Source organism: Rana temporaria, chromosome 9 (assembly GCF_905171775.1).
Source record: "Rana temporaria chromosome 9, aRanTem1.1, whole genome shotgun sequence".
NCBI classification, from domain to species: Eukaryota; Metazoa; Chordata; class Amphibia; order Anura; family Ranidae; genus Rana; species Rana temporaria.
In genome coordinates, this window is record NC_053497.1 from 25,856,736 (window position 1) to 25,876,532 (window position 19,797).

At 47.3% G+C, this 19,797-nt stretch overlaps 3 protein-coding genes across 13 annotated transcripts in view; 2 read left to right on the forward strand and 1 right to left on the reverse strand.

The window, feature by feature from the left end:
• The first annotated feature begins 1,047 nt into the window (after positions 1–1,047).
• Positions 1,048–19,797, forward strand: part of GAPVD1 (GTPase activating protein and VPS9 domains 1) — a 120,900-nt gene continuing 102,150 nt past the window's right edge. For 6 of the 11 annotated variants that reach the window (XM_040322996.1, XM_040323001.1, XM_040322999.1 and 3 more), the window contains exon 1: positions 1,048–1,173. In XM_040322996.1, coding sequence (XP_040178930.1) covers positions 1,060–1,173 — 114 coding nt within the window. In that variant the 5' untranslated portion in view covers positions 1,048–1,059. The remainder of the gene's footprint in view (positions 1,174–19,797) is intronic. The other 5 variants (XM_040323002.1, XM_040323003.1, XM_040323005.1 and 2 more) reach the window with 2 other exon arrangements.
• Positions 14,922–16,642, forward strand: LOC120913212 (putative nuclease HARBI1). Its single transcript, XM_040323008.1, has 2 exons — positions 14,922–15,454; positions 15,546–16,642. Exons 1-2 carry the CDS (start codon positions 15,129–15,131, stop codon positions 16,423–16,425), a joined length of 1,206 nt encoding a protein of 401 aa, XP_040178942.1. The 5' UTR covers positions 14,922–15,128; the 3' UTR covers positions 16,426–16,642.
• On the reverse strand, positions 16,742–18,424 carry LOC120913213. Its single transcript, XM_040323009.1, has 3 exons — positions 18,206–18,424; positions 17,385–17,535; positions 16,742–17,302 (listed from the first exon to the last, which is right to left on the reverse strand). The coding sequence occupies exons 1-3, from the start codon at positions 18,295–18,297 to the stop codon at positions 16,802–16,804; spliced, it is 744 nt and encodes a 247-aa protein (XP_040178943.1). The 5' UTR covers positions 18,298–18,424; the 3' UTR covers positions 16,742–16,801.

Here is a 19,797-nt window from a genome sequence, read left to right on the forward strand (position 1 = left end):
CTACCACCCACCCCTGTCATCTCCATCCTCCCTGTCACCCCCCTACCACCCTCCCCTGTCATCTCCATCCTCCCTACCACCCACCCCTGTCATCTCCATCCTCCCTGTCACCCCCCTACCACCCTCCCCTGTCATCTCCATCCTCCCTGTCATCTCCATCCTCCCTGTCACCTCCCTAACACCCACCCCTGTCATCTCCATCCTCCCTGTCACCTCCCTACCACCCACCCCTGTCATCTCCATCCTCCCTGTCACCCCCCTACCACCCTCCCCTGTCATCTCCATCCTCCCTGTCACCTTCATAACACCCATTCCCGTTTCAATTTCCTGTAATTCTCTCTTTATTGAGTAGACACTATAATCTAATAAGTAGGCGAAGATTATGCGGAGTGGGTGGAGCTTCGGGGAAGTGAGTGTGGTAATTAATAGCTGTGCTACAAAGTGTCCCTGGAAATTTTTTTCAAATGTTGGCAACTATGCTCTCCCTGCATGGGAGACATGTCCCGCACTTATGGAAGCCTTTCAGATTTTTAAAAATCTTAATCTGTTTCGGAGGATCCAGGGCCCCACATCAAGGAGGGCAACAAGGATGGAATCCAAGAGTGACCAGAAATATGGGATTCCCTCACTTTGGAGAGATTTTCTCCCACTTCCTGCTTGGCTATGGGATAGGAAGTGATGAGAAATCTCCCCCATGAGTCACAGATGGAAAAATAAACCTAACAGGGGTAATAACCCCTTCCTTACTGTATCCAAAGTCAGGGAAATACAATGTCGCCTTTGGTTACACTTTAAGCCAATATTTATTGAAAAGTAAGCATTGAACAAAACGAAAGGCACATACAATGGCCATTTCATGGTGCAAAAATGTGATGCTTTCCCTTTATGTGAACCCCAAAACATTGCCCAGCAGCTCTTCCGGGTCACCGGGAGGGGGGCGATATCAGTCCGGATATCCGCTATTTGGCTTCTCTGACGAACACCTAGCACCGCGCATGCTCGGAGGGGCGCTCGCTGGCTCTCACGTGTTCTGGGTGGTCAGACTCTCGCGCATGCGCCATGTTCCCTCAGCCTGCTGCTCCCGCGCATGCGCGCTGTGTCACGTCTGGGAGGTTGCGGCTGACAAGGAGTTCAGCGGAACCAGAGGGCGGAGATCGGGCCCGAGTGATCCGTGTGAGTCAAAGGGGGAAGGTGGGCCCCCGTGTTCTGTGCGGGGGCCACACATTGTGGGGGAGGTCATTGGGGTGTGGAGGGGGGATTGTCGTGTCATTGAGAACTGTAGGAGAGTCCTATGTGTGTACATTGTATGGGGGGGGGTCCTATGTGTGTACATTGTATGAGGGGGGTGGGTCCTATGTGTGTACATTGTATGAGGGGGGGTCCTATGTGTGTACATTGTATGAGGGGGGTACTATGTGTGTACATTGTATGAGGGGGGGTCGTATGTGTGTACATTGTATGAGGGGGGTGGGTCCTATGTGTGTACATTGTATGAGGGGGGGTCCTATGTGTGTACATTGTATGAGGGGGGGTCGTTTGTGTGTACATTGTATGAGGGGGGGTCCTATGTGTGTACAATGTATGAGGGGGGTCCTATGTGTGTACATTGTATGGGGGGGGGGGGGGCCTATGTGTGTACAATGTATGAGGGGGGGTCCTATGTGTGTACATTGTATGAGGGGGGGTCCTATGTGTGTACATTGTATGAGGGGGGGTCCTATGTGTGTACATTGTATGGGGGGGGGTCCTATGTGTGTACATTGTATGGGGGGGGGGGGGCCTATGTGTGTACATTGTATGGGGGGGGGGTCCTATGTGTGTACATTGTATGGGGGGGGGGGGTCCTATGTGTGTACATTGTATGGGGGGGGGGGTCCTATGTGTGTACATTGTATGGGGGGGGGGGGTCCTATGTGTGTACATTGTATGGGGGGGGGGGGGTCCTATGTGTGTACATTGTATGAGGGGGGGGGGGGGTCCTATGTGTGTACATTGTATGGGGGGGGGGGTCCTATGTGTGTACATTGTATGGGGGGGGGGTCCTATGTGTGTACATTGTATGGGGGGGGGGGGGTCCTATGTGTGTACATTGTATGGGGGGGGGGGGTACTATGTGTGTACATTGTATGGGGGGGGGGGGGACTATGTGTGTACATTGTATGAGGGGGGGGGGGGGGTACTATGTGTGTACATTGTATGGGGGGGGGTCCTATGTGTGTACATTGTATGAGGGGGGGTCCTATGTGTGTACATTGTATGAGGGGGGTTCCTATGTGTGTACATTGTATGAGGGGGGGGTACTATGTGTGTACATTGTATGAGGGGGGGGGGACTATGTGTGTACATTGTATGGGGGGGGGGGTCCTATGTGTGTACATTGTATGAGGGGGGGGTACTATGTGTGTACATTGTATGAGGGGGGGGTACTATGTGTGTACATTGTATGAGGGGGGGGTACTATGTGTGTACATTGTATGAGGGGGGGGTACTATGTGTGTACATTGTATGAGGGGGGGGGGTCCTATGTGTGTACATTGTATGAGGGGGGGGTCCTGTGTGTGTACATTGTATGAGGGGGGGGTCCTGTGTGTGTACATTGTATGAGGGGGGGGGGTACTATGTGTGTACATTGTATGAGGGGGGGGTCCTGTGTGTACATTGTATGAGGGGGGGGTCCTGTGTGTACATTGTATGAGGGGGGGGGGGCCTATGTGTGTAGAATGTATGAGGGGGGGGTCCTGTGTGTGTACATTGTATGAGGGGGGGGGGTCCTGTGTGTGTACATTGTATGAGGGGGGGGGGTCCTGTGTGTGTACATTGTATGAGGGGGGGGGGTCCTGTGTGTGTGTGTGTGTACATTGTATGAGGGGGGGGGTCCTGTGTGTGTACATTGTATGAGGGGGGGGGGGTCCTGTGTGTGTACATTGTATGAGAAGGGGGGGGTCCTATGTGTGTACATTGTATGAGGGGGTCCTATGTGTGTACATTGTATGAGGGAGGGTCCTATGTGTGTACATTGTATGAGGGGGGGGGGGGGGCCTATGTGTGTACATTGTATGAGGGGGGGGTCCTGTGTGTGTACATTGTATGAGGGGGGGGTCCTGTGTGTGTACATTGTATGAGGGGGGGGTCCTGTGTGTGTACATTGTATGAGGGGGGGGGTCCTGTGTGTGTACATTGTATGAGGGGGGTTCCTATGTGTGTACATTGTATGAGGGAGGGTCCTATGTGTGTACATTGTATGGGAGGGGGGGGTACTATGTGTGTACATTGTATGAGGGGGGTACTATGTGTGTAGAATGTATGAGGGGGAGTCCTGTGTGTGTACATTGTATGAGGGGGGGGGGTCCTATGTGTGTAGAATGTATGAGGGGGAGTCCTGTGTGTGTGTGGAATGTATGGGGGGGGGGATGGGGTCCTGTTTGTGTATAATGTATGGGGGGGTCCTGTGTGTGTGTGTGTGTAGAATGTTCGGGGGGGGGGGGTCCTGTGTGTGTGTGTGTGTAGAATGTATGAGGGGGGTCCTGTGTGTGTGTGTGTGTAGAATGTATGAGGGGGGTCCTGTGTGTGTGTGTGTATAGAATGTATGGGGGGGGGGTCCTGTGTGTGTGTGTGTGTGTGTAGAATGTTCGGGGGGGGGGGGGTCCTGTGTGTGTGTGTGTGTAGAATGTATGGGGGGGGGTCCTGTGTGTGTGTGTGTGTAGAATGTTCGGGGGGGGGGGGGGGTCCTGTGTGTGTGTGTGTGTAGAATGTATGAGGGGGGTCCTGTGTGTGTGTGTGTGTATAGAATGTATGGGGGGGGGGGGTCCTGTGTGTGTGTGTGTGTGTGTAGAATGTATGAGGGGGGGTCCTGTGTGTGTAGAATGTTCGGGGGGGGCTGTTTGTGTAGAATGTATGAGGGGGGGGGGGTCCTGTGTGTGTGTGTGTGTGTGTGTGTATAGAATGTATGGGGGGGGGGTCCTGTGTGTGTGTGTGTGTGTGTGTGTGTGTGTAGAATGTATGAGGGGGGGTCCTGTGTGTGTAGAATGTTCGGGGGGGGCTGTTTGTGTAGAATGTATGAGGGGGGGGGGTCCTGTGTGTGTGTGTGTGTGTATAGAATGTATGGGGGGGGAGGGTCCTGTGTTTACATTGAGTTAAGGGTCATGTCTGCACTAGGAAGGGGGGGGTTCCAGTCATGTGTCCCGGGATTGTCCCTGTTCTGTATGCAGAGGGGATATATGGCGGGGGAGGGGGGGTCACATATGAAGTCATTGTACAATTTCTGTCTCTGGGGTCCAACATACACTGAGACCCCCCCCCCCCCCCCCCCCCAATCTTTACCATACATACTGGAGGACGGCTGATAGAAGGCCAGGCAGGAAAGCCATACAGACAGAAGATCAGGCAGGGAATACAGACCATTAGGGACATAAGGCCAGGAAGGACTGAAGACCAGGCAAGACAGTCAAACCGGGCAATACAGACCAGGGAGGATGGACAGAGGACCAGCAAGATGTATGTAACGCCAGGCAGGATGGCCAGACCAGGGAAGACAGAAGACTAGGTAGTAGAGACCAGATAGCACAGATAGACATGCTGGGCAATACACACCAGGCAGGACAGACCAGGGAGGACAGAAGGACAGACACCAAAGACAGAGCATGAAAAACGGACAAGAAAAGACAGAAGACCAAGCGATACAGACCAGGAAAGACAGATGAATGAATAGACCAGTGGTAGGCAATTAGCGGACCTCCAGCTGTTGCAGAACTTCAAGTCCCATGAGGCATAGCAAGACTCTGACAGCCACAAGCATGACACCCAGAGGCAAAGCATGATGGGACTTGTAGTTTTGCAACAGCTGGAATAGACAGTGGACCAGGGAGGGAAGACAGACCAGACTGTACCAATGGGGTGACTTCTTCCATTGGTACATCATAGATCGGGGACCACCCTGTCATCCGCCGGCTCATGGAAAAAAAGAAAAAAGGAATATGGTGCAATACTGTGGGTCACAGAGGAAACATGGATAATAGTGATGCAGATACACTCACGGATCCTCTCATCAAACTCCGCCTCTAAACGCAGCCTCTCATGCCGCTCAGTGCGGCGATCTCATACAGATAGGTGTCCGTTGATTGCGTCACTAGGCTCCTCCCCCACGCGTTGCATCATTCGGCACGTGACTTAGTGTTTGAGAGGATCCGTGAGTGTATCTGCATCACTATTATCCATGTTTCCTCTGTGACCCACAGTATTGCACCATATTCCCTTTTCCTTTTTTTCATGAGTTGTGCCGCCCTGAAGCATTAACGCGTTTGCCTGTGCTGTGCCGTCCTGAAGCATTGAGGCGTCTGCCTGTGCTGTGCCGCCCTGAAGCATTAAGGCGTCTGCCTGTGCTGTGCCGCCCTGAAGCATTAAGGCGTTTGCCTGTGCTGTGCCGCCCTGAAGCATTAAAGTGTCAGCCTTTGGTAGGAAGCGGTTGTGGAACTTCTTCAGCATACCATAGGATTTCCTTCTCATTTCAAACTACTACTGTGAACTGGTTTGTGTGTATATGAGGGGGGGGGGGGGGGTTCAGGGTTGTTCACATATTGGTCTCATGTCATTTTATTTGCTTCACGTTGCACATAATCTTGGCTACTTTATTGATCCCTTTTTTGTGTGTGTATATTTGGTATCATTTGAGCACGTTGTACACTGACAGCAGCAAAAGTTGATATCAGCGCATCATTACTTTCTTTTATATCACTATATTTGGTTTTCTACACCTTTTTTTTTTTTTTTTTTGTATGCAGCTATATCATTTGGATATTTTTGTTGTGTTTTTTTTCCTTTATAATTTTTAGGGTTGTTCCGATACCGATACTAGTATCGGGACCGATACCAAGCATTTACCCGAGTACTTGTACTCGGGCAAATGCTCCCGATGCTTCACCCGATACTAGTACTGTCAGCGGTGATCAGTGCGTGGGGAAGTTGCAAGCACTGATCACCGCTGTATAGATTTAAAATTAAATTTCTCCACTTCTCTCTACACCCCTCCCCCGCGCGGATTTCAGCTGCTTTAAAATCAGCGGTGATCGGTGCTTGTAAGTCCCCCACACACGATCACCACTGACTTTCCCGTGTCCTCCTTCAGCCCCCCTCCGTTTTGCTGCAGTCTGTCTCCCTCCCTCCGTGCATCCCGCCGTGTATCCCGCCGTGTTTCTCTACCCTTCCGCACGGAGCACTCCTCCTCCACCCCCTGGAAATGTCAGGATGGAGAGCGGGGTAGAAGCCGGTAAATCCGGCTCCTTACTGCTCCGAATGGACAGAGTCAGTGATCACTGACTCTGTCTATTCACATAACTGAAACATTGTAAACTGTGTATTACAATGTTTCAGTTTATGAATGAAGAGAAGCGGCTGTCTTCTCTCCCTTCATTTTCAGCGCAGCTGATGCTGCTGAGAAAGGGACTGGGGAACATGTGTCCCTTTCTCTGTCACAAAGGGGAGATGTCAGAGGTCTGTTAAGACCCCTAATATCTCACCAAAGCCCCCCCCCCAACAGGGCTGAAAAAATAAATAAAAAGAATAAAGAATACAAAAAACAAAAAGAATAAAAAAAATTATTGTAGAAAATAAAAAAATTAAAGAAAAAACACACTGACACGTTATAAATAAAAAAAAATTGTAAAAAATTAAAAACAAATTGTTAAAGATAAATAAAATAACTACTGACACATGTGCTGCTGTCGCATGAGATTAAAAAAAGTATCGGTATCGGCGAGTACTTGGAAAAAAAAGTATCGGTACTTGTACTCGGTCTTAAAAAAGTGGTATCGGGACAACCCTAGTAATTTTAATAGTAGTAGCGCTGTAGTACATCTTCACATATTTACTGATACACCAGCAGACCAAGTACAGAGGAAGGGTGTAGCATACAAGAATCCTCGTGTATATTCCGTTACTCTCTATGCCATTAACCCAATATGTAGGGAACAGAAAATGAATGTTGGTTATGTCACGGCAATTTTCCAAATGAAAACCCGCGTCCTCTGTCCTGCCTTAGAACTGATCTTCTCTGCTCATTTTTAATTTACTAAGTTTGGATGTACCGTGCTTCTTCCACCATGCAGTGGCTAGGAAATCAGCCTTTTTTGCTGTGAATGCACGTTGTAAACATGCACATGGATACCTTGTGTTGACTCAGACATTTTACATGAGCAAAATGTATTATCTGCAATTAGGTGGAAGTCTTTTATAGCATGCGTTCCTGCTGTTCAGGAAACCCTTTTCTCTTTGGGAATCTCTTGGTCAGTGGCCCTCCAGCTATCGTGGAAATACATGTCCCATGAGACACGGGAAGATTGACGGTCACAAATATGACTCCTAGAGGTTACAGGGCACGATGGGGCTTGTAGTTCCACAGCAGCGGGCAGCTACAGTTTGCCCACCTCTGCTGTTTAAATGTTCAAGTGTTGTTCTGAGAAATATTAGTAATGTGCTGTGGTATTTGCTATTTGGCTGGATTCACACCATGTGCATTGCGATTAAGCTTGCGTTGATATGCAATCAATGACCTCTAAGATTGATTGGACGGGGTGGAGAGCATGACGGCACTGCTCCATCTCGCCAATCTGAAAAGGCATTGATTTCATTGAGAAAATGCAAAGTGTTCTCTGACTGTTACCCGTACTAAGTGGCTGACCGCTTGTCTTCAGAATGCAGCCGGGCACCTGCGCTGCACAGGATGTGGTAGTAAGTGGAGATCACTGGAGTAGCGGTGTATACTACAGGGATATCCAGCTTCCAGTCCATCTGCCATCTTCAAACTATGGCCCTCCAGTTGTTCAGGAACTACAATTCCCATCATGCCTAGTCATGTCTGTGAATGTCAGTGTGTTACAATGCCTCATGGGATGTGTAGTTCTACAACAGCTGGAGGGCCGTAGTTTGAGGATCCCTGGTCTAAACTGTAAAACATCTGTCTGATCCTGCCACTTCCTGCCCTCTTCCCTGTAAACTAACCACGATTTATCATGGCTGTTGAGCCCTGACACCATGGTCAGTTTACATGCGTCCGTTATCTGCAGCCCTGCTCTGTCATCTCCCCCCCCCCCCTGCCTGTCAGCTCCTGTGACTGTGTAAGCCAGGGGTGCCCAACCAGTGGCCCGGGGGGCCACATGTGGCCCACGGAGCCCTCTGATGTGGCCCGCAACCTCCTGCTCTGGGATGGAATAAAATACTGTTATTGAAGGCCATTTTATTACCAAAATCACAGTGTATATATGGGCATATCTCTTCTGCAGTGGTTACTGGGCTGCTTTCAAACTGATCTGCAGGTGCAGAGCAGATCACCTGCGGGTTACCTGCATTGAGCGATAGACTTCTGTTATTACCTGTGAGTTTGGTGAGCTTTCTGAAAGTGCACCAAACCTGCAGAATATATTAGAAATCTATTGCAAAGTGCAGGAAAGCCAAAAGGTACACTGCCTTGCACCCACAGTGCAGGAAAAACTGCAGCGCATCAGTGTGAAAGCAGCCTTGGGCCTCTTTCACACGGTCAGTCCGACCCATTTCGACCCTCCATGCACCTCAAAGGAGTGGCAGACTTAAATCGACTTGTGTCCTACCTCCGATCCGATAAAAAAAAAAAAACAGTATAGTGGGCTGTGTCCGTGTCCTTTCTGCACATGCAGAGTGGACACGGACATTCCGTCCATTCTCCGCTCTGCTCATTGTGGCCCGTGACCGGTTACCAAGTCGCTTAAGTGGCCCTCGCTCTTCAAAAGGTTGGGCACCCTTGGTGTAAGCTGTCCCCCCCTCCTGTCACTATTGGTAGTACATCAAAATGCCATTGGCAGCCCCTCTCCCTTTTCCGGCGATAACACACAGTATAAGTGTTTGTTTAGATCTATGCCTCTAATATCCTTTTTATTCCGGTATCTTCAGGCCGGTCACGTGACCTCCCAGCTGACGTCAGAGGGAGATCTCCGCCTCTCCCGGTAGCTCTGAATCGTAGTAGCCGAGCGGCAGGGAGTTCCAGTGACAACCAGGGATTTGCTTTCATTTCCTATTTTGTCTATGGGACAGAAAATACATGGAAATCTCCACAATGTGACAGCTTGCTACAAAGAAACCCTTTCTTGCGCTATCCAAAAATGTTAAAAAAAAAGTTGTCTTTAGTTCTACTTTGCTCTCCTTCCTTTTTTTTTCTGGGTCACAGCAATAATTATAGCGCCGTACCTCCTGTGTAACTTCAAACTGGTAATCTGTAACGGATTTTAACCACTTGCTTACTGGGCACTTAGCGCGTGAAGGGGAGGACGTTTATTGATGGCCTCCCAGCAATTGAGGTCCTCGCTGTGGCCGTCATTCAGCTATAGCGTGGATCTCAAGTAGGACCTGTGAAGATTTTTAGGTTCCATGGGCGTACGCAATTTTAAAGTGTGACATGTTTGGTGTCTGTTTACTCTGCGTAACATCGAATTATTTTATTTTATTAAAAAGATGGTTTGATGTTCGAGATTCATTAAAGTGTATTTTGTCCTGAGTTTGATAAAACGCTGCACAAATATCATTCATAAAAGATTCCAACAACCACCATTTTATTCTCCAGGACCTCTTCTTAAAGTGTAACTTAACCCTTTTTTTGTATTATAATAACAAACCTATTCTATTATTTGCCTGCTCTGTGCAATGCTTTTGCACAGAGCAGCGTGGATTCTTTTCGGGTCCCACACTGGCATTTCTGGCCCCTCCCTCCTGGGTACCCAAAGCAGGCACACCCCCTCTGTCTCAGGATTGGCTCACTGGCTGTGATTGACAGCAGCGAGAGCTAATGGCTCTCGCTGCTGCTTAAAGCCATTCCGGCGTGCGAGTCCCCGGAAAGCCAAGGTGCTCAGGGACATTATTGGATCAACAGGGGGCTTAGGTAAGTATTAGGAGGGCTGGGGTGGCTGCTGCACACAGGTTTTTTTTTTTTTTTTTTTACCTTCCTGCATGGAATGCAAGAAGGTAGAAATCCTTGTACCTTTGCAACCACTTAAAGTGGTCTTTCACCCTAAAAAACAACTTTATAGCATCTCATTCAGCATAGTAGCGCGAGCTACATTATGCCTTTTATATTTTTTTTCGCGCCGTACTCACTGTTTAATCGAGTAGTAACATTTCAGACTCCCCGCGGGGAATGGGTGTTCCTATGCAGAGGGCTCATGATTGACGGCCGGCTATGGCGCGTCACGCTTCACGAAAATAGCCAGAGTAGGTCTCGGCTCTTCCCGGCGCTATACGGCGCCTGCGCACAGACATCGGAGCTGACTGCGCAGGCGCCGTGAAGAGCAAACACCTATATCGGCTATTTCCGTGAAGCGTGACGCGCCATAGCCGGCTGTCAATCACGAGCCCTCTGAATAGGAACGCCCATTCCCCTGAAACTTTACTACGCGATTACAGAGTGAGTACGGCGCCAAAAAAAATTATTAAGGCATACTGTAGCTCACGCTACTATGCTGAATGAGATGCTAGAAGAAAAAAAAATGTTTTAGGGAGAACCCCCTGCTTTAAAACAAGAATATAGTGTTTGAGGGTTCCAAGTAATATTCTAGCAAAAAAATAAAATATATTTTTTTCATGCACGTGAGAAACGGCAGAATTGATCTGGAAGTCAAGTGGTTAATGTGTGTGTTGCGCTGCAATCCGATGTGTGGCACTGCATTTAAATGCAGAACATTCCATTTACGCCAAGTGAACTGGGCCGGTCGAAAACAAAAGATTTCAGCTGGTCATTGTGTTGTGTCTGTATTGAGCAGTACAGCAGTATGTGGTGTGAATGGTCCTTTGTGCAATTAAAATACAAACCAGGTGCCCATCTTTTTGGTCTAGAAGTGAACAAGTGTTTTGGCTACTCGTCTAATGAGGTTTGTTCAGGTCTATTATTTCAATCAGGGGATGTTTTCTGAGGCTAGGTTCACACTGCTGCGAATCCAAAATCACGGTAAAATAGCGATTTTACCGCGATTTCGCGGCTGCGATTTTGCCGCTATTTTACCGCGATTTCGGCCGCGATTTAAGAGACATCTGTGCAGGGTTCAATGTAAATCGCGGCCCGAAATCGCAAAAAGTAGTACAGGAACTACTTTTTGAAATCGGTGCAGCACCGCAGATGCAGCGTCGCACCAATTAGGACAGTGCCATTGCCGGCAAATGCCGCCGATTTGAGATGCGATTTGACATGTGAAATCGCATCTCAAATCGTACCCAGTGTGAACCTGGGCTGAATGTGAAAATACAATGTACCCTTGTCCATAGGGTTGTCCCGATACCACTTTTTTAGGACCGAGTACAAGTACCGATTACTTTTTTTCAAGTAGTCGCCGATACCGAATACCGATACTTTTTTTAAATGTGTCCCCAAATGCAGCCATGTCCCCCACATATGCAGCCATGTCCCTCTAGCCATGTCCCTCACATATGCAGCCATGTCCCTCTAGCCATGTCCCTCACATATGCAGCCATGTCCCTCTAGCCATGTCCCTCACATATGCAGCCATGTCCCTCTAGCCATGTCCCTCACATATGCAGCAATGTCCCTCTAGCCATGTCCCTCACATATGCAGCAATGTCCCTCTAGCCATGTCCCTCACATATGCAGCAATGTCCCTCTAGCCATGTCCCTCACATATGCAGCAATGTCCCTCTAGCCATGTCCCTCACATATGCAGCAATGTCCCTCTAGCCATGTCCCTCACATATGCAGCAATGTCCCTCTAGCCATGTCCCTCACATATGCAGCAATGTCCCTCTAGCCATGTCCCTCACATATGCAGCAATGTCCCTCTAGCCATGTCCCTCACATATGCAGCAATGTCCCTCTAGCCATGTCCCTCACATATGCAGCAATGTCCCTCTAGCCATGTCCCTCACATATGCAGCCATGTCCCTCTAGCCATGTCCCTCACATATGCAGCCATGTCCCTCTAGCCATGTCCCTCACATATGCAGCCATGTCCCTCTAGCCATGTCCCTCACATATGCAGCCATGTCCCTCTAGCCATGTCCCTCACATATGCAGCCATGTCCCTCTAGCCATGTCCCTCACATATGCAGCCATGTCCCTCTAGCCATGTCCCTCACATATGCAGCCATGTCCCTCTAGCCATGTCCCTCACATATGCAGCCATGTTCCTCTAGCCATGTCCCTCACATATGCAGCCATGTCCCTCTAGCCATGTCCCTCACATATGCAGCCATGTCCCTCTAGCCATGTCCCTCTAGCCATGTCCCTCACATATGCAGCCATGTCCCTCACATATGCAGCCATGTCCCTCTAGCCATGTCCCTCACATATGCAGCCATGTCCCTCTAGCCATGTCCCTCACATATGCAGCCATGTCCCTCTAGCCATGTCCCTCACATATGCAGCAATGTCCCTCTAGCCATGTCCCTCGATGCGGCGGCGCGATGCGGCGGCAGCGGCGGGGGGGAAAGGGGGGGTTATTCTATTTAGGTATCGGGGGTATTTGCGCGAGTACGAGTACTCCCGCAAATACTCGGTATCGGTACCGATACTGGTATCGGTATCTGGACAACCCTACTTGTCCAGAAACCAGTATACATCTACTGTGCACTGGTGTCCACTTAAGTGCAGTGCCAAGGCATTGCCAACATAGTCTTGGCTATGTTCATGTAGAGCTGTACTGTATTTGTTTTTTATAGCAATGGTTACATGACAGGGTTGCCAACGTTATCATGGTTTCCACTGAAGTCAAACTATAGGTGCCTTTCTGTTTAGGTACAAGGCCTGCTTTAAAATGATCCTTGGTCCCCCAACCATCCACTTATCCTTACCTTATCCATGTCCACCGGCTGCTGCGTGGCTTCATTAAAGCTGTTGCTGGATGGTGTATACCAGGGATATGCAATTAGCGGACCTCCAGCTGTTGCAAAACTACAACTCCCATCATGCCTCTGCCTTTGGTTGTCATTCTTGTGGCTGTCAGAGTCTTGCTATGCCTCATGGGACTTGTAGTTCTGCAACAGCTGGAGGTCCGCTAATTGCATATCCCTGGTGTATACCATGGGTCTTCAAACTACAGCCCTCCAGTTGTTCAGGAACTACATATCCCATCATGCCCAGTCATGTCTGTGAATGTGTGAGTTTTACAATGCCCCATGGGATGTGTAGTTCCGCAACAGCTGGAGGGCCGTAGTTTGAGGATCCCTGGTGTATACCATACCTGGCAGAGGCCCCTGGAAGCTGGAGATTGCTGAAGTAGACCCGCTACTCTAGAGCTCTCTACATACTCTGGTGTCCCATGCTCTGCTGCATACCCGATGGAATAATCTCATTGGTCATTTGGGGGGTTGTTTGTACTGTCCTGGCTATCTCTCTATCTCTCTCTCTCTCTCTCTATCTCTCTCTCTCTATCTATCTCTCTATCTCTCTCTCTCTCTATCTCCCATAGTTTGTAGACATTATAACTGTTAGACAAACCAATTTATATACACTGGGGTGGTGGGTGCGTTGGCGGTATAGCGCCGCTATTTTTACCTACTCTTTACTGTCAATCTTGCGGTGCTTTTCGGCCGCTAGAGCCCGGAAAAGTGTTAAAACCACATGCAAAGCGGCGCTTTGCAGGCGGTATAGCTGTGGTGCCCATTCATTTCAATTCCCATACACACCGCTCCAAAGATGCTGCTCATCGGTTTAGGCCAATATGTATTATTCTACATATTTTTGGTAAAAAAAATTGTAATAAGCGTATGATTGATTGGTTTGCGCACAAGTTAGTGTCTACAAAATATTGTGTTTTTTTTTTTTTTTTTTTTTTTTGCTGGACTGCGACATTGATGTGTACATATAGGACACTTTTCACACATTTTTTGGACCATTTACATTTATACAGCTATCGGTGCTATGAAAAAAATTCTCTGATTTACTGTGTAAATGTCACTGGCGGGCGAGGGGTTAACACTAGGGGGCGATCAAGGGGTTAGATGTGTTCCCGCATGTGTGTTTCTAACTGTGGGGGCAGGGGACTGACTGGAGGAGAGAGATCGCTGTTCCTGATTAGTATTAACAATCGGTCTGTCTCTCTCCTGTGAGAATGGGGGATTTGTGTGTTTTACATACTCAAATCCCCAGTCTGGCTCTCATGCCTGCAATCGTGGGTGGCCTTAAAGAAGCCGACGTACCAGTACGGCAATTCGCAGGAACGAGCCGACCGTCTGGTCAGCAAATGGTTAATCTATTCAGTCCAACACACACACAGTTGGAAAGCATCCCCTGTGGACACATTTAACCCTTTGCTTGCCCCTGGTGTTTACCCCTTCGCTGCTAGTGTCAGTACAGTAACAGTGAAGATTTTTAGCACTGATCGCTGTATTGGTGTCGCTGGTTTCTAAAAAAAATAAAATAAAATGTCAGGTGTCAGATCTGTCTAGCTATGACTAAGCACTAGTTTCAGTGCGAAACGCGTCAGTAGTCGGGTTTTATTTTATGTTGCTGTGACTTGTAGTGCTGTCCTTTTTTTTTTTTTTTTTTTTTTTTAATAAAGGCTACAACTTGTTCAGAGTGCGGCTGTCCAGAGACAATCTTTGTTCCTGCTTTGCTAAGTGCATTGCCTGCACCTGAGTTGCCTGCAACGGAGGATATTCATCTGGGTTTCCACCTGGAGCGGCTATTCCCTTTTCCCTTGTCAGATCTGTCCGCCGCAGTGTTGCTCTTGCACTAAAAAAATCGCTGATCGCCGCCATTTCTAATACCACCAGACCGATTCTGCATCCACCTAGGTAAGTATGATGGAGGAAAAACCCCTAAGGGCTCTTTCACACGTCCGTTCAGTTTTTACATTATTTTTTTTCCCTTCAGTTGATCCGTTTTTTCATCAGTTTTTCGTCCGTTTTCCATCCGTTTACATCCGTTTCCGTTCCGTTTTCCGTCCGTTGACGTCCGTTTTTGGTCCGTTTTTCATCCGTTTTTTCGATCCGTTTTTTGATCCGTTTTTTTTATTTTTTTGGTTTTAGAACTTTATTAATCATCTTTTCAAGAATTTTCCCATGATTCTTTGTTTCCCCCAGTGTGATTTCCTCTTCCTGTATGTTAACAGCCGGCTGTTTTGTTCCTGATCCATTGCTGTATTTCACTGTACTTGCTGATTACGATGGATTTGGGGAATTATGATCAGAATGTGACATCATTTGTCATGATGTACTATGTGTGGAGAAAAAAAAGCTTGACCAGGAAGATGTCTGCTAGGGGACGCAGGTACTGGGCACATCCCATGCTCCTCAAAAGGCCAAGTGAGGGTTTCTTTGCGCTGCAATATGCAGATTTGCGACGTTACCCTCCTAAATTTTTTAATTTCACTAGAATGACGATCACAACGTTTGATTATTTACTTGAAAAATTACATCCCAGACTATACCGTACAAACACAGACATGCGACTTGCTGTGCCTCCAGAGGAGCGACTTCTCATTACCCTCAGGTAAGCCAGCCAGCCAGCCATTTAGCTTGATTATGTCCAGTGTAATGTTGGATTCCTTTCGTAATTTCTTCTACTCTTCTACTCTTCCTAGGTTTCTTGCATCTGGAGTGTCTTATACGTCACTAAGCCATTTTTTTTTATTGGGAATATCGACCATATCAGTGATAGTGCATGAGACCTGCGAAGCAATATGGGAGGAGCTTCGTTCTTCTGCAATGCCGGTTCCTGATGCTACCATGTGGCAGGAAATTGCGACAGGCTTTTGGAAAAAAACTCAATTCCCCAATTGTGTTGGAGCTCTGGATGGGAAACATGTCAGAATCCAGATGCCACCAGGATCTGGCTCGCAATTTTTCAATTATAAAAAATATTTTTCACTAGTGCTAATGGCAATTTGCGACAGTAACTACAAATTTATTGCCGTTGATATAGGAGCCTATGGATCGAATGCCGACGCAAGAATATTTTCATCATCAGTAATGGGGAGAAGAATACTGGAGGGACACTTTAATTTCCCAGCAGATCAACCACTACCATCAACTGTAGGACCAGATTTGCCACATGTTCTAGTTGCTGATGAGGCATTTGGACTTTCTCATCATGTTTTAAGGCCTTATGCCAGGCAGAATTTAACGACCCCAAAGAAAATTTTCAACTACCGCTTGAGTCGTGCAAGGCGACTTATTGAATGCACCTTTGGCATTTTGAGCGGCAAATGGCGCATATTTCATAGCGCTATACAACTTAGCGTGGAGAATGCCCAACTGGCAATCCAAGCCTGCTGTGTCCTCCACAATGTCATCCGCGAGAAGGAAGGGATTTCTGTTGAGGAAGAGGACGAGGTAGACCTACCATCTGTGCGCTTTACCGGACTGCGACCCAACAATTCAGCTATTACCATGCGTGACAATTTTACTAATTTTTTTATGTCCCCAGAAGGAGAGGTTCCGTGGCAGTATCAATATGTGTAAAAACAGTCACGAGGAAATTTATCATTTGCACCTTTATAGTAACATGTTTCGCCCCTTTAATTTGCATGGTCTTACTTGTCATAGTGAAAACGCCAGTTAATTTCTACATTTAAGATTTCTACAAGTGTATGCTTTCATGCTTCAATTGTCATTATGTCCCTATGTCCCTATGATATATCAGTTTGTTTCTTTTCACATAAAATACCAAAAAAAATCATTTTCATGCAGTCTACTATTTTTCTTTGAACTTTATGAACGCAACATGTAGATTGTAACTTATAGTAAAAGATAAAAAAAAAATGAAATACACATCACAAAAAGGGGCAAAAATCAATTTATTAAAGTATCGTATCAAAAATTTCCAAAAAAAATAAAATTATAGATCTTGATAATAAGGGGTGGGGAAAAGGGAGGAATCAGATCGTGAAGTCCCCTGGGAAGGAGAGGGATCATAGTTGGGTGCCTGGGGTGGGACTGGAAAATTTTGGGCAGTGGAGGCAGGGGCACGGTAATGATGGGGTATAGGGCTGGGTTGGAATCGGTGAGTGTAGGGAGCTGGTGGTGGGTGATCGGGGTAGAATTGGCGTTGGGAAGGGGAGATAACTTGGGGCACAGGGTCTCCTGACATAGAAGCCTTCAGACAAGTACCGATATACTGGCCAATTGCCAGGCGCATATCAAGTTTTCGATCCGGATTCATTTTTTGTAGCAGGTGGTACTGGCTTCTTAGGAATAAAGCGTCTTCGTTGTTAGGGTCCAAAAAAGGATCGTTGGAGTCAGGTCTTCTTGCTTTCATCTCCTCCATGAAGCTCAGCATGGCGCTATCTAATTTGTTTTTTTGTGGACGCTTTCTCACAGTTGAACCAACTGAACGAATCTGAGGGGTGGAACAAATATCTATTAGCACATTATCTTTTGACAATATTTAAAAAAGTAGGCATTTTATGTTTGATACTTACAGGCACACTTGTGGTTGGTGGAATCGGTCTTGCAGCTCTAGTGGCATCTTCAGCTGCCTCACTTTCTGTGACTCCTGTTTCTCCCATGGGATCTGGCTGCGAAAATTCAGTATCTGTTTCCTCCTCCGTTTCACTGATGTTAGTGGCTGTACTGTAAAATATTGGTTGGTAGATGGGTTAAAGGTCAATTCAGACTTGTTTCAACAATACATAGATCCATGTGTGTGTATACTGCTGTGGTCAACCCTACATACCACTTTTGGAATACTTAGTTTGAACATATTTGCATATAAAAAATAGACAAAGTTGTCTGACTGTTACCTATCAACACCCCCTGAAACACAGTCGGGGTTATTTACTAAAGGGAAATCCACTTTGCACTACCAGTGCACTATCAGAGCATTTGGAAGTCCAGTCGCTGTAGATCTGAGAGGGACATGCAAGGAAAGTAAAAAAGAGTATTTTAACGTCCACGTGATTGGATGATAAAATCAACAGTGCTTCCCCTCATTTCAGATCTACCCCTGAGATCTACAGTGACGGTACTTACAAGTGCTCTTGCAGTGCAAAGTTAATTTGCCATTAGTAAATGACCCCCAATACCTACCAGACACTCAAGGAGTGATGGCAGCAAAGTAAGAGGGGAAAGAAGACCTATACAGGGACTTTCATCTCAGGGAATCAATTCATTTATAATGAGCTACTATGATATGCATACTAGGTCATTATGCATTTCTCTTAATTCAGATATTTATATGTGTGGATCAACTTTATTATTTGTAGTTTACTTGGTCAAATAATGTTATAAAGTGGCTAGGTACCTTCTTAGGCTCATCACGTTACGCAGGAAATCCAGCATTTCAAAAAATGCACCCTTTTTGTACTTGGAGGCTCCAGCTCCACTGCGGGACATTGTCTCCTCCTTCAAATCTCTCCTATAACGGTCTCTCAATGAGCGCCAGCGGGTGACGATACTCTCTCCTATGAAGAAACAGAAAATAAAATACACCCATAGGTGGCGTGGCAGGTGGCCAATTCACAACTGGTGGCCAGTGGCCAATTCACAACTTGTGGCAGGTGACGTGGCAGGTGACGTGGCAGGTGGCGTGGCCAGTGGCCAATTCTCAACTTGTGGCAGGTGGCGTGGCAGGTGACGTGGCAGGTGGCGTGGCCAGTGGCCAATTCTCAACTTGTGGCAGGTGGCGTGGCAGGTGACGTGGCAGGTGGCGTGGCCAGTGGCCAATTCTCAACTTGTGGCAGGTGGCGTGGCCAGTGGCCAATTCACAACTTGTGGCAGGTGGCGTGGCAGTTGGCCAGTGGCCAATTCTCAATTTGTGGCAGGTGACGTGGCAGGTGGCGTAGCCAGTGGCCAATTCTCAACTTGTGGCAGGTGGCGTGGCCAGTGGCCAATTCTCAACTTGTGACAGGTGGCGTGGCAGGTGGCGTGGCCAGTGGCCAATTCACAACTTGTGGCAGGTGACGTGGCCGGTGGATATGGATGTTGACATATGGATGGACTACAAGATAACAACCCACCCCCCCATAACCCACAAACTACTTACCACGTTCTAATTTTTCATTTTGTTTTAGTGTTTGCCAGTTAGGTGTCACCGCCTGAAAGACTTCCTCCCATTTGTTGTTAGAGACATATCGGTTGCTATAGTCTCCACATCTCTTATCCCATATTGCAGGGCGATCATGTACCAGGTGTATTAGCTCTTCTTGGCTAACATCCTTTGCCATTTTATTAATTAAGGAGGACAATCACACACAGGGAATTGCTCTAATGTCCAGGAACTGGGCAGCATGTGCTGGGAACATGTGACTTGGGAATAAAAACACTACCTGGGTGAAAGGTTATTGTTATGTATGCATATTGCATACATATTAAAGTTTGGTGAATTTGTATTTTTTACATATTTTGGTGAAAAACGGACGTTAGCGGAACGGATGATAAACGGATCATCCGTTAACGTCCGTTTTTCGTCCGGTCAGTTTTTTGGACGGAAGAAAAATAGGGTTTTCTTCCGTCCAAAAAAACGGACCTTAACGCAGACGGATGCTAACGGACGTTAGCGGATGCTCATCCGCTAACGGACGCTAGCCCATAGGGAAGCATTGAGGTCCGTTAACGGACGTCCAAAAAACGGACGAACGGAACGGACGTGTGAAAGAGCCCTAAACTCATACTACTTCTTAACTGACATCATTTGCAGAGCTAAGTTCACTGAATGGAATGATACAAAAGTATCAGTGTGTTTAATTTGTATCATTCAATATCCACACTGAACAAATGCTGTTTATAAACAATGATTCGGACGGATTTCTTGACGGCTGCAATACCTTTTGCATAGCAGAGGGACTAGAGATGCTACACACCTCCCTTCTACAATGATGAGGTGTTTGTGTTTTG